The sequence below is a fragment of the Notechis scutatus genome, chromosome 13 (genome assembly GCF_049901735.1).
Source record: "Notechis scutatus isolate UNSWTSFEM ecotype Mainland chromosome 13, rNotScu1.2, whole genome shotgun sequence".
Taxonomy (NCBI): Eukaryota; Metazoa; Chordata; class Lepidosauria; order Squamata; family Elapidae; genus Notechis; species Notechis scutatus.
Genome location: NC_142021.1, coordinates 2,608,208 through 2,621,871, shown reverse-complemented (window position 1 = coordinate 2,621,871; position 13,664 = coordinate 2,608,208). Strand labels below are relative to the sequence as shown.

Here is a 13,664-nt window from a genome sequence, read left to right as displayed (position 1 = left end):
TCTTTCTTTCTGCTGGTTAATAATGACTGCAATAGTTATCTGTTTATTTGCAAGTCTTTCAAAAGCATTCCCAGTCTCTTTAATCCAAGGACAAAAATTGTGCAACTACCACGCAAGGGCAGGAATAGGGATATACTGGACACAAAACGTAGTGCAGCCTTGCACAGCTTGTAAAAGGGAAAGGTCACACTGGTAAATCAAAAATAACCATAATATTTTGCATGCTGATGAAAAGAATTTGGATGATTACTATAAGCTAAATTTGAAGTGACGTTGTGATGAGAGGAGATGAGCCGAGGTCTGAAAGATTGGCAAAAAAGGGGGGGAATTTCAACTGGACATTCATCTGAAAAACGATAGCAACTTGAGTTTGTTTTGATATCTGAAGAGAACTCGCTGGCTGTAAAAGGACTTGGCTATGCATCATACCTAGGCTTGTATAAGCAGCAGGAGAGGCGTTTAGTTTGCACTTTGTGGCCATGGATAAAGATCCGCATTCTGGGATCGATGTAGAGCACGGCAGCGTATGCACGGAAAGAACGGCGTTCGGGCTTCCTGAAACGGAACATAGGCTCACAGATCACAGAAAGAGAGAGAGAGCAGTGTACATCATCCTAAAAATGTTCTCTTATCATACTAAATTCATCGTCTGCAAACTGAGTGATTAACAGCGTGCAAATTATGTTATCCTCGGTTAAAGACAAAATAAAGCCAGAGCTTTGATGGCTGGTTCTATCAAACCTACGTTCCCTCGGGTGGAGTTTCAGCCATCTGGATATCTCGGGGATCGGAGGTCACATCTAGCTCAGGTTCACCATTATCCATCAATTTGAGGTTGAAAACGATCACCAAGGTGCCTGAAGTAAGAGACACAGGGCCGTTAAAGCCTCTCGGAGTCTTCCTTCAAATAGATAAGACACACGCACTGCATCTATCATGAAAACACGCGAACACTGAAAACTCTTGGTTTCAAAGAATACTGTCCCTTAAAGCATGCTGAATACACTACCTTTGTCTCCAAAAATCTTGTCAAACTGTTGCATCACTTCCTGCTCTGATTTGAAAGGAGAGTACTTGTAAATCAATTCAGTCTCGATGGAAAACTTTTCCATGTTGTCTGTCAAAGGCTCTCTGGTGCGGGAGTTCCAGGTAGGCAGCGGAACAATCACCTGCAATTAAAAAAAAAAACTGCTTTAGAATAATTCTATTTCGATGGTCTTGCAAAAACCAGCGTGTCCTTTATTTTATCAAGGCAAATGCTTGCAAACCTCATCAATGCCTTCCTCTTCATGAAATGTGCGAGACAAGAAGAGACACGTCATAGTGGTTTCCTTCTTCGTAAAGAGGATGAAATCCTTGCCAATCCGCATGGAACCTCTACAGAAAAGAGTTCAGCTTATGGAATATCAAAATCAATCCTTCCAGGACATACTGAAAATGACATGGCAGGGAACAAGCTTAGTTTGTTTAATTAACTGAAAATCCTGTTAGTTCTGGAGATGGCTAAGCTAAGCACAAATTCAGAAAAGTGCAGCTTCTGAAAACAACGAAATCTGACTAAGACACCAGGTCTTTCAATTTAACTGAAGATCTTTGGATGCAGATTCTATTTCCATTGTGTATTTTTTTCTTTTTTTAACATTTTAATGAAACAACAAGTACTTGGGAGACTGGACTCCATATACCTACGATTTTAAGCCATTTCCGTATTGTCCAATCTGTGTGGATTCTGGTGACCGTTTAGCAGATTTACCAAACTGAATCACACTTGCAGCATCATCTGAAAGTAATACAACAAATATATACATATATTACTAGCTCTTCAGGGTACTGAAGCTTCAGATAAAGATTTCTTCCAGATGATCTCTATTCAGAAGGTAGGGAGGTTAAGGTTAAAAGATAGAACAGATTCACAAAGTCACTTGGGAGGTTTCTCTTCTTCTGATGACAGTAAGCTTCAAACTGATCTTCAATAATAGCAAAGGTAGGCAATTGTGTTATATGGCAGAGTGGATGTAGCTGATAAGAAATGTTTTCTGTACTGGGAAAGCCACAAAACAATTTTCTAGATTATAGCACTTTCATACTATCTCTTTCATCAATTTATCCTGTGCATTCCGAATCATTACATTCATATTAACTCTATAAGTTAGATGTTATTGTTCAGCAGCATATAGTTTTGTCACAAAAAATGGAAGCATTTGCTTAAAGCTTCTGTTGCCCTTTACTTGATTTCTTAATCTTGTGATGATGTAATTTTTAAAAATGCAAGGCTGCATGGATGCCTGACAGATGAACAAACCGTTGATACAATTAAAATCCATTTCCTTTGTCCGGCTGTGAACAGCCACATAACACCTACATAATAGAGATCGTGGCTTTTGAAAATATTAAACTAGCTTCAAAGTCATATTAAGTGTTATGCAATTCTTTCTTCACAGAATCCAACTGCCATACGTCATAATTTTAACAACGAAGATGATTTATTCATTCCTTTTCTATATCAATATAATGGGCTTGATTAGACTAAAACATTTTTGTTGACTAAGCCAGGGTAGAAAACATACTGTAATTTTTGTATGAATCAAAACTCCAAGCTAACTACCCAATAACCAGTAATTAAACTGGAGGTATTAAACAGCTATCAAGATTAGCAGCCACTGATTATAGCTTAACACTCCATGTATTTCTCTCATCCCATTTTAAAACCAACTTGTTGACCAAGGCCTATTTCAATGCCTGCCACGATTTCTGTAACAGTCTGCTCGTTATTTCCTGCTCACTGAATTATTTTACAGACAGTCCTCAGTTATTGACTGCTTGTTTAACAACCCTTCAGAATTATGAAGAAACTAAAAATAGCAGATTTATGACCAATGGTCCTCTTAAGTTGTGGCTATCACAGCATTCCCACAGTTACATGATTGCAAGTTGGGTACCTCGCAAGTGGTGCACATTTACAATGGCCATGGGGTCCCGCAGCCCCCTGGTTGCCATTGCAACGTTTGCCAGTTTTCGAACAAGTCACTAGGAAAGCCGGCAGGAAATTGCAAGCTGCAGTCATGACTGTGGTGAACCACTTAACAACCACAGCTGACAATTACACATCACAAGTTGATCACATATTTCTCTTTATGACTACTGAATATAGCTTAGTGACAGAGTTGCTGGTCCCAATTTTGGCTGGTAAGTGAAGACTACTTTATATAGCCATTGAGTTCTGACATAAAGAAAAGATAGTATCAAAGAACATGTTTTCAAGGAAACAAGTCTGAGCCAATAACAATACTGAAATGCTTATCAATCCAAAATGCTACAAGCCAGGCAGAAAGTTAAAAAAAAATAGAGGTCTAGTAAAAATTTGCCATGTCCAAGGCCTGGCACTGTCAACAGTAATCATGTGTACAGCTCTTACAAGATATTATGTCAATTTTAACTGTATTTTGTATGAAACTTCATACAAAACATTTAACGTAGATTTGTCAAATCCAAGATGACAAGGTAGGTGGATCAGGTAAACATAGTTGGCAAATTCAAGGCACTCAGGTGAACAAATCAGCACCCAGGGCAGGCAAAGCTTAAAAACTCTTAGTGAAGAAGCCAGCAAGAAAGATTACCTTAAATAATACAAAAAGGGCTTTCACAGTTTGAAAGACATGTTGAACAATTTTGTATTATTTCGCCAAATGGCTCTAGTAGAATGACATGTCTTTCATCATCGGCAAGGGGTACACACTCTCCAAATAAATTCCATTCAGGCCACGGTAATTAACGCACAATCTTAGAGAGCCATCCTTTTTCTCCCAAAAAAGGTCGGCCATGCGTGATTTTGCTGGATGGATGAACCCCCAGCCAAGTTCTTGTCAATAAAAGCTCTGAGCTCTTCCAATTCCCTTGGTGTTGTCAAGTATAGTCTAGGATTTGCTAGTTTGGCCCTGGTAGGATCTCGATCGCACAGTCTGTGGTGGTGGGACCCCAGTATTTGCTAGTATTCGGCTGAGGCCGTGTTTTCCCCTTTCACTTTCTTAATAAGTGGCATGTGGTTAGTTTGACTTTCTTTGGGGCTTTCCATTCTGGGTTTTGCCGGAGGCTTGTCAACACTTTTCTCTTCCAGACTACCAACAAGTTCCATTTTTCCAGCCAAGCCAACCAAACCCCATGGAATGGTCCATTCCCGGAGTTACGATAAATCTAATAGTCTCCACGTGAGGTCCCATTTTTACTATTGGTTCAGTCAAAAAGGTTGCTGGACCTTCCCCTGCTAGCGAACCATCTAACTGCAGGACAGCTATTAGTGTTTTTAACTCTCGAAGTTGCGGTCCAAGCCTCTCCTCTACATTTAAGCTAACCAGGCAACGGGTGCACCTGGAGTCCAATAAAGCTGTCATCATGCCCCTGCACCCCGAGAAAACCACCATTAGTTCTACGCTGATTGTCACTGGGATCTTCTCTCTGCTGTCACTGTCTTGAACCAACTTGAGGCCTTTGATTGGAGTTCCCTTACCATCGCTGGGCGATGGGGTGAACTCTACGATCTCAATCCCTCTTAACTGGAATTTAAAGGTTGCTTTAGTCTTCTTGGGAACTTCGCAGTTGTTTGTGTTTGACCCTGGGAAGGACAGCCGGCTGCTTGGTGGCCATCTTTGCCACATCAGAAACAACATATGTTGTGATGCCTAGGACTGGTGTTCCCATCTGGGGTGAATCCTTCCTCTCTGGGATGTAAGGATTTCATTGCTCCCAACCAGTGCTTTTGTGAAACATCACCAAGTCAATCTCCACCTCACTAGCCAACTTGTACCATTGGTGGAGGGTCCTAGGTGTTCCTCGTGAGACAGGTGTAGATCTTGCGGTGTCAGAAGTACTCAATCAGCATTGCCTGAGCCAGGCTACTAGTCGACTGGCTGGGGGTTCTTGGTGATCTCTGAGCTTGCTTGTTTTCTTGCTGACATTTCATTACTCAAATGAGGTAATACCATCAGTGCTAGTAAGGTATGCAGTGATGGCTTGCTCTGTCAGTGTTGGTGGGGCTGGTCTTAAGAGATTCTTTGGTTGGGCTGCTTGCTGTTGGGCAATTTCTTAATTGGGGTATTGTTTACCTGATTATTGGTCTGATGTTAACCTTGGAGATAATCTATGCTGACCTGGGTGCTGATTGCTGGTGGAGAGGTGTTTGGGTCTGGGTGATAGTCCCTTTAGCATAGTCTAAAGAGGTTGTTCATATCTATGTGTTTATTGATGGCTAATTTGCCAGCCTTCTAGAAATTCTCCAGTGTTTTTGGATTTGGCCTGGTCTAGGATTGTCACATTTTCCCAATTGAAACTTATATCTGTTTATATGTTGTGAAATTAAAGGATTTTCATCATGACTTCTGATGGTTTTCATTGGATGCATTCTGCCAGCCATCTGCCTGTTTGTCCAACATAGCAGTTGTTACAGTTCTTAGATTGTACGTTGTAGATGATTCCTGTTTTTTCTTCTGGGGTTGCTGGGTCTTTTGGTTTGCTTAGGATGTTTTAAAGGGCTTTAGTTGGCTTGTGTGCTATGCTGATTCCATGTAGTTGTAGTAGTCTGCTGGGGTTTTCTGAGATATTCTTGATGTATGGCAATGTAATTCCATTTAGGGTTTGTGTTGGTTGTGCTGTATTGGTTTGACTGGTCATGGACTTTTTGATAAAGTTGCATGGATATCTATTTTGCTGGAATAGGTTGTATACAGGCTCCTTTTCCTTTTTCTGCTGTTCTGGGATGTTGCAATACACTTGGGCTGATCTGAATAAAGTCCTTACACGGCTTCTCTTGTGGGAAGCTGGGTTATTGCTTTGGTAGTGGAGCACCTGATTAGTACAGGTAGTTTTTCTGTACACTTGCATTTCTAGTTTGCCATTGTGGTCTCTGCTGATCAAGATGTCCAGGAAGGGTTGCGAATTGTCAAATGTAATTGTAATTGAGTTTGTATTTTGAGCAAATTGTACTAACTATTATTTCAAAACCAACATTACAGGTAGATAAAACAAACAAGAATGGAAGCTCAAATATAAAAAAGCAAATGATACCAAGAGCAATTTAAGTATTCCTTATACTTAAATTTGTTTTTTATAATACTGAATATCTTATAATTTCAAAACTCTATTTAAAAAAGACTCTACAATTTAGCAGCAGTAACGGTTTAAGAAAAAAACATGATCATCCACTTGGCTGATAGTTTACGTCTCATAAGTATTTTCTTATCAATCTTCTGGAATACTCCACTTCAGACTATTTAATAATAAAGATTTCTTATACAAATACACAAATTCATATCAAATTGATTATCGCTAATATGACAAGTCAAAAAGTATTAAGTTGAAGAAGTGTATGACTTGTGTGCAGATCTACAGGATAACCAGGTTACATACTCATTAAATTACCATATAATTTTGAAGGTACCACACTTGAAATTTCAATTGAATCACCTTTGAAATGGACTTTCAGAGCATACTGATAGATAGATGATAGATAGATAGATAGATAGATAGAAATAAATAAATAATTCTTTATTGGCCAAGTGTGATTGGACACACAAGGAATTTGTCTTGATGCAAATGCTCTCAGTGTACTTAAAAGAAAAGATACATTCGTCAAGAATCATAAGGTACAACACTTAATAATAGTCATAGGGTACAATAAGCAATATTCTTTTTTCTCTCTCTTTTTACTTACTTGGGTCCATTCCAGCTCCATCATCCAAAAAACACAGCATGAACCCACCTCGAAGATCTAAACGATTCTCTATGAGAAGAGAAGACTGTGAGTGATGGGTCTATAATCCTTCTTTTATATTAGGAAATAAAAACTGCAGCGTTCAAACTGTTTATCACACATTATATTTTATTGGTAGACTAGCATCTAGAATAAAATAAATGAGTTAAAATGCTTTAAAGCATACGTTAAGGGCCTGGGAATGAAATCAGTGAACAAACCATTTAACCCTTTCTTAGTTCTCATTAAATATGTACATATTTTTTGTGTTCCACCCACTCCACTTTCCAATCTGCCTTCTGTGTTCTATGAATATCTGGCAAGCTATGAGGAAAAAAGTTAACTTACCAGTAAAGATATCTATTCTTGTGGCATTTGCATCTCTACAAAACAGCAATAAGGAATTGGTTTTAGTTGAAGATCAACTATCACACCTGACAGAGGTATTGTAAGCTACTTTTATCTGTTCTTTAAGCACTATTGTATTCTGCAACAAGATAGACGAAAATAAAAGCAAAAAAAGGAACATTTTCATGGAGATAGGTTAGTGAGCTAATTGGCGTAAAGCAGTCAAGATCTTTAAAATTGTGATTAATACAATTTTAATCACATTCATAGGAGCAGATATTATTTATCCATTTTGGTTTTTTCAACTGCCATGGAAATAACATTAGCACAATTGATAGGAGGACACAAAGTTATAGCATCACATGGACATACAAGCATTCTAGGAGAAGATTAAATACTACTGAACACTGTTTTGGATGTGTTATTTTTAATTTAATGAAGTGATGTAAAATAGTACTGAGCAAAATTCAATAAAAGCAATATTTAATATTTCCAGTATAGGCTTTGTGAAGTTATTTTTAAAAGAAATCTTTACATTCAAATTTCTCTATAAGTACAATAAAACAATGAATTGAAAGCAAGCTAATTTTTTATTAATATTATCATATTTATTTGCTGACCATTTCAGCTTTCAAGATGACTGAATAATGCAAGAAAACAAAAGTTAAACCTAGGAAGTTAGTGTTAAGTACATTACCTCGCATTATCTACAAGCTCAGCAAGGGCTCCAAACAAGAATTCATGTGTGGTTCTGCAATGCCAAACAGAATTGGTAAAAATCCTTTGATTCTGGGAAGCCATGTACATATACATTTTGACCCTATCTAATTTATAACAGGTTCTTAAAGCGGGCCAGTAAATTACATAAGATTGTCCCTCATAACAGAATGAATTTCTACAATTAACTAAGATGGCAGCATATTCTGTACTTACTCAAAAGAAGACAAGACATTGGAGGAGTAGAATTTCAGCAATTATAAAAAGCAAAATTTAAAAAAAATCAACGAAACAGACATTTTCCAAAATGTTTCAAATGTGTAACTATTAACAATTCAATCAGAAATCATTCTCTGATATATGTAGCATTAAGAGGTTTCTATAAAAGTGGATTTCCTAATTTCATAATCTGTTTGTAGGAAATTCTGCATCCTTTTGGTGATACCAATGCTCAGAAATGTTGTTAATAACTACTCCAGAAAATTAAAGGAAAATCGTAAATTTGCACTTGTAACAATTCAATGCTAATCCATTAGGTAGAATTCCATTTTACTATTCTTAACTACTAATACAATAATAAATCCTCAAAGTAATATCTACATTAACTATTTTTTGCAGAAAAATGGAAAAATTAAAAAAAATTAACCACTTTTATTACTTTTGAGTTCTTAAGACTTGAATAAGGCAATTTTATAACTGATCTAGTCAATATCTAAAATGACACAGGTCTTTTGCAATGTGGCACCAACATGCCATTCAATGGTGATGTGACTTCAAAGAATCCCAAGTCAGATTCCAGTTCACAATAAAAGCAAATCTCCCTAAAATACAGGGAATAAGGACAAATCTCTCAGAATACTTGGGGGTTATTTAAAAGTACAGTAAGTGACACTTCATAAAAGATGTACTGTAACCAAGTGCAAATCAATGCTAGAATGGTCCATCAGCAAAGTCAGAGAAGATACAATAGTCTCCCGTCAACAACTGAAATGGGATACAGTAGTTTTCAAGTACCTGAAGAGGTTCCATACAAGAGGGTCACAAACTGTTACTTGTAATTGTCAAATAGAGGACATATAACAATGGTTGCAAGTTAAAGAAAGGATGGTTCTATTCCAGGGGTCTCTAACTCACGTCGTCACAGCAGCATCACGTGACGTATTGGGATTTTTGTCCTTCGCTAAACTGGGCATGGGCGTGGTTAGTGCATGACGCATCCAGCCCATTGGCCCAGAGTTCTACAGCCCTGTTCTATTTGAACACTATGAAAGATATCCATAATAGCAAGAGCACACTGGCTACAGAACAAAGATAATCCTTCATTATATTTATTCAACTAGTTACTAAACATTTCTCTCTCTAGGACATTTTAATTTGGATAACTGCATTAAGCAAGAGGTTGGTTTTCTAGGTTTTTCTTCAAACTAGCTGTCTTAGCATCTATCTTCCTTTTGTGTTATCAAACTGATTATGCACTCTCCGATGACTTTCCCTACTTATCCATTCAGTGCTTTCTCTCCACTTAGTTAGGGTTACTCAATCAGAACTATTTATTGTTCAATTGTTCATGCTGAATTCAGTCAAATGCTGAAAACATTTAATCATATTCATTTCAATTACATTCATCTATGCAAGTTTGATTCTAAGCAGGAAACAGATCCAGGAAACGATGATCAATCAGCCTGACATCAATATCTGGGAAGATCCTGGAAAAGATCATCAAAAAACAGATCTGCGAACACCAAGTAGTTATAACCAGAAGCTAACGTGTTTGTCAAAAACATATCATGTCAGACAAATCTTACTGCATTCTCTGACAAGTGAATAAATTAATGGACCAGTCAAATGCTATGGACATATTTGGGTTTCAGTGAGGAATTTGACAAAGTAGATCATAACCTACTTCTTGGTAAGCTAAAAAAATGTGAAGTAGACAGCATCATCATCAGATAGATTTGTAACTGGCTGACAAACCACACTCAACGAGTGGTCCTTAATGGTACTATATCTTCATGGAGGGAAGTAAGCAGTGGAGTACAAGATTCTGTCTAAGGTCCAGTACTCTTCAATATCTTCATGACTTAGACGAGGGAATAGAAGGGGAACTCAATACCTCAGACGAGCTCAGGATCCAAATGGATCTTGAAAGACTTCAACACTGGGCCCTATCCAACAAAATGAAATTTAATGTAGAGAAAAGTAAAGTTTTACACAGGCAGGATGAAATCTGGCTCCAAAGCAGTGTGAGGGATCTTAGAAGACCTAGTGGACAAGCACTTAACTGCATCCAGATTTGGTCACATTACAAAAAAGATGTTGCGACTTTGGAAAGAATGCAGAGAAGAGTAACTAAGATGATTTAGGGCCGGAGATTAAATCATATGAAGAATGGTTGCAGGAATTGGGTATGGCTAGTCTAGAGAAAAGAAAGATTAGGCTGACATGACAGCAGTCTTCCAATATTTGAGGGGCTGCTACAAAGATGATGGGGTCAGCCTATTTTCCAAAGCACCAGAAGGTAAAACAAGAAACAATGGATGAAACTAATCAAAGAGAACCAACCTAGAACGAAGGATAAATTTCTTGACAGTGAGAACAATTAACCAGTGGAACAGCTTTTCTTCAAAAGTTGTGGGTCAACACTGAGGACTATTAAGAGACTGGACAGCCATTTGTCTGAAATGGTATAAGTCTCCTGCTTGAGCAGGGAGTTGGACTAGAAGATCACCAAAGTCCCTTCCAACTTTATTATTTGATAACTGTATATCTTTATTAAATACACCTGAAACTGCATCAATTATTTTCAGCTTCACACATTAACTAAATACCTATACAGCTGATTTGGCAAGGAACATTGTTTTATTGAAATACTTCAAAGCCTGCTTCAGCAGATGACAACAGGAAGAAATACTATCTCAAAAAAAAATTAGGCAGAAGTTTGTACCTGCAATGTAACTATAATTTGAGTGTATTGTTTGTTTTCAAAGACAACTGAAACATAATAAAGCTAGTCCTCGACTTATGACCACAATGGAACCCAAAATGTCCATTGCTAAGCAAAATAAGTGAGTTTTGCCCAATTTTATAATCTTTCTTGCCACAGTTAAGTGAATCACTGCAGTTGTTAAGTAACATGGTTGTTAAATGAATCTGGCTTCCCAATTTTGCATGTCAGAAGGGTGGAAGAGATGATCACATGACCATGTTGCCAGGTGACTGGTTTAATCATGTGACCATGGGGTTGCTGCAATGGTTGTGTGAGAACCAACCCTGTCACTTTTTTCAGAGCCATTGTAACTTTGGTCATTAAATGAATGGTTGTAAGTCAAAGACTAACCCAGTTTCTCCCATTTCTGAATATCAACACTTTTAACTTTAGCCTATGAACTGCTCAGGAACCATTCTGCAAAACTGATCAGTTGTATCATTTCGGCAGATTTTACATTATACTAAAATCATAACATTTCAAACATCCTATAAACTAAACCAGGACCTGATTTTAACATATGCCAATTCTGACAGGATTTCAAGGAATGAACAATTTGAGATATTGTATGAAAATTAAATAAAAAATATACTGTCTCACGTTGCTCCATGATCATGTGAACCGCATTATCCTACCTTCCCAGATTGGAAGTCCCTTTTCTTTTTTAGAAAAAACCTTTAAAAATTCAGCCCAACTTTCTATTTAGTTTTTGCCATGGAAAGTGACAAATATACTTATCAGATTCCAGTGTTGTTATCACAATTGCATCTTCATTAAATCAAGGAGATTCTACAAATATACCATTGTCCTAATTAAGGTCTAAGCAAACTAGTCTTTCACTAATAGCAAGATATTACAAACTCCACATTCAGTAATCATCTCTGCATCTTCACTATTAGGATTCTCTTGTTCGCTTAGCTTTTTTTACTGCAAGAGCCATTTCTCCTTTCTGCAAGAGAAATCTGACAAAACTGTAGGTAAATAATTCATGCTTCTTTGATATGCATTGCAAATTATATCACGTGCACATCATATATGCTGTTCTTTTTAGAATTATTTTGTTATTATTCCATTTCATGCCACATTCTGTAGTTTCTGTACTGTCAAATTGTGGAAGCAGTTTTTGTCACACCATGACATCTAATGTCACTTATCAAATAAAATGCATTCTTTCTTGACATGTATTCAGAAGCTGGCAAGTGGTGCATCTTCTTGCTGATACAAGTAATCTAAAAACAAGATGTAGATATTCCGCTGTGAAGTACTGTAGCTTTTTGCAATGTATTATCATCAAGAACTTGCAGCTATTTATAAATCAAGTCTATCTCAATTTGCAGCAGTTAAATTTCTTTGCAAATCAGTGTCTCCATTCTTTGTTATTTGTGTACTTGTGGATTAAGATCTTCAGTCAGCTTCTCTAACTTCTTTAGAATAGGATACTACATTAGTAACCCATTTCTCATTCCAATGTAGTAAAGATACTTACCTACCTACTTCTATTATTTAAAAGATGTTTCTTGGTCGATCAGCGATCATTCTTGTCTACTTTGTTTGAAGATTTCGCTATAAACTTTTTGCTATCAAAACTTTATAGTTATGCAGTATAGCTTATTGGAATATGTCTTCAGAGTTTGCATCAGCCTTGCTTCTCAATTCCATATCTTGCTTCCTTATTGCGTCATCTTTTTAAATCCTTTTTTCCCCATTCCTTGAGCCAAAAGCACTTTTAAAAGGTCCAAAAAACCGATTCCTTGAGATCCAGTGAATCCTGGGCTGGAGGAGCATCTTCAGCTAACTGATTCATGTCAGAGATTCCAAGAATCATTCATTTCCTGATTGCCCACGAAGATGGATTAGCTTCTACCCAATGAAGGTTTTGTTTGTTTGTTTTGGATTAGTACAGTAGATATTGCCAAGATCCAAGGAAGAAGAAATCTCTTAATGCTACATAACCCACAGCTTTCTTCCCTTCCTTACTCACGAGTTAGTATGTAGATATTCGAACGTGAGCTGGGCACGCTGCAAGCTGCTGTAGTTGGCGAAGGCCATGATGACGACGGGCGCCCCTCACCCACCCCGCTAAGCCCCGTCCTGAGGGAAAAGCGGGACACGCCTGTTTTCCCACCTCAGCAGCTACCTCTGCCCGTCCCAAGATCGGCGCTATCCGGCCCAGAGCAACATCATTCGTACATCGATGCTCCCGTCCGTTGACCCCCCCCTTCCCGTCTGTTATCTCCTCAGTTTCAAAGTCAGCGCAGCCCTTCGCTGTCCAATCCACCGGGAGCCCCCCGCCTTAATTCTTCCACAGCCGTCGGCTCCCCTTCTCTCTCTCCGACCCCTCAGGCCTCTCCCCCACCCCTCCTCCTCGATCCCTCAAGGCTGCTCATACGACCCAGCCTCACAACCGCACCGCTCCTCCTTCCCTCACACAATGCGGCGAAGAGAAAGAAGGAGCGGAGCGACGGTGACAGCGCCCTTCAACGGCGATTGGGGGAGAGCCTGTCACGTGGCCAGCACCCATGGCACTACGTCCGAGCGAGAGGCGACCTAAAGGGGGAGTGGCGCCGTTACCCTCTTCTTTTTTCCCCTCTCCCCCGCCCTTTTATTTCTGCCTCAGGTGACCGTTGAACGCGAGCGGGGGCGGGTGGAGCTGGCGCACGCGCGTGAGGAGCTCGCTCTCGCTTTCATTTCCCCTCCTCCCGTCGCCTGCTGAGGGGAAGAGTGGCGGTTGAAGCAGCAGCTTCTCGCCCCGCGAGGGTTCGAAAGGCGGCCACGCGCATGCCTCTCCTCACCCCTGACGTCCTAACGGTTCTCCGCCTCCTCCTCCTCCTCCTCCTGCTCCTGCTTGGAGCGAGCGTGGCCCCTCCGCTC

General features: G+C 39.0%; 1 protein-coding gene across 1 annotated transcript in view; it reads right to left on the bottom strand.

Annotated features, from left to right (window-relative positions):
• Positions 1–13,332, bottom strand: part of MORC2 (MORC family CW-type zinc finger 2) — a 28,037-nt gene extending 14,705 nt beyond the window's left edge. Inside the window, exons 1-9 of the mRNA XM_026688020.2 lie at positions 12,775–13,332; positions 7,788–7,841; positions 7,091–7,125; positions 6,704–6,772; positions 1,690–1,780; positions 1,269–1,377; positions 1,010–1,169; positions 746–857; positions 430–555 (exon numbers count right to left, since the gene is read on the bottom strand). Coding sequence (XP_026543805.2) covers positions 430–555; positions 746–857; positions 1,010–1,169; positions 1,269–1,377; positions 1,690–1,780; positions 6,704–6,772; positions 7,091–7,125; positions 7,788–7,841; positions 12,775–12,842 — 824 coding nt within the window. The 5' untranslated portion in view covers positions 12,843–13,332. The remainder of the gene's footprint in view (positions 1–429; positions 556–745; positions 858–1,009; positions 1,170–1,268; positions 1,378–1,689; positions 1,781–6,703; positions 6,773–7,090; positions 7,126–7,787; positions 7,842–12,774) is intronic.
• Positions 13,333–13,664: the final 332 nt, after the last annotated feature.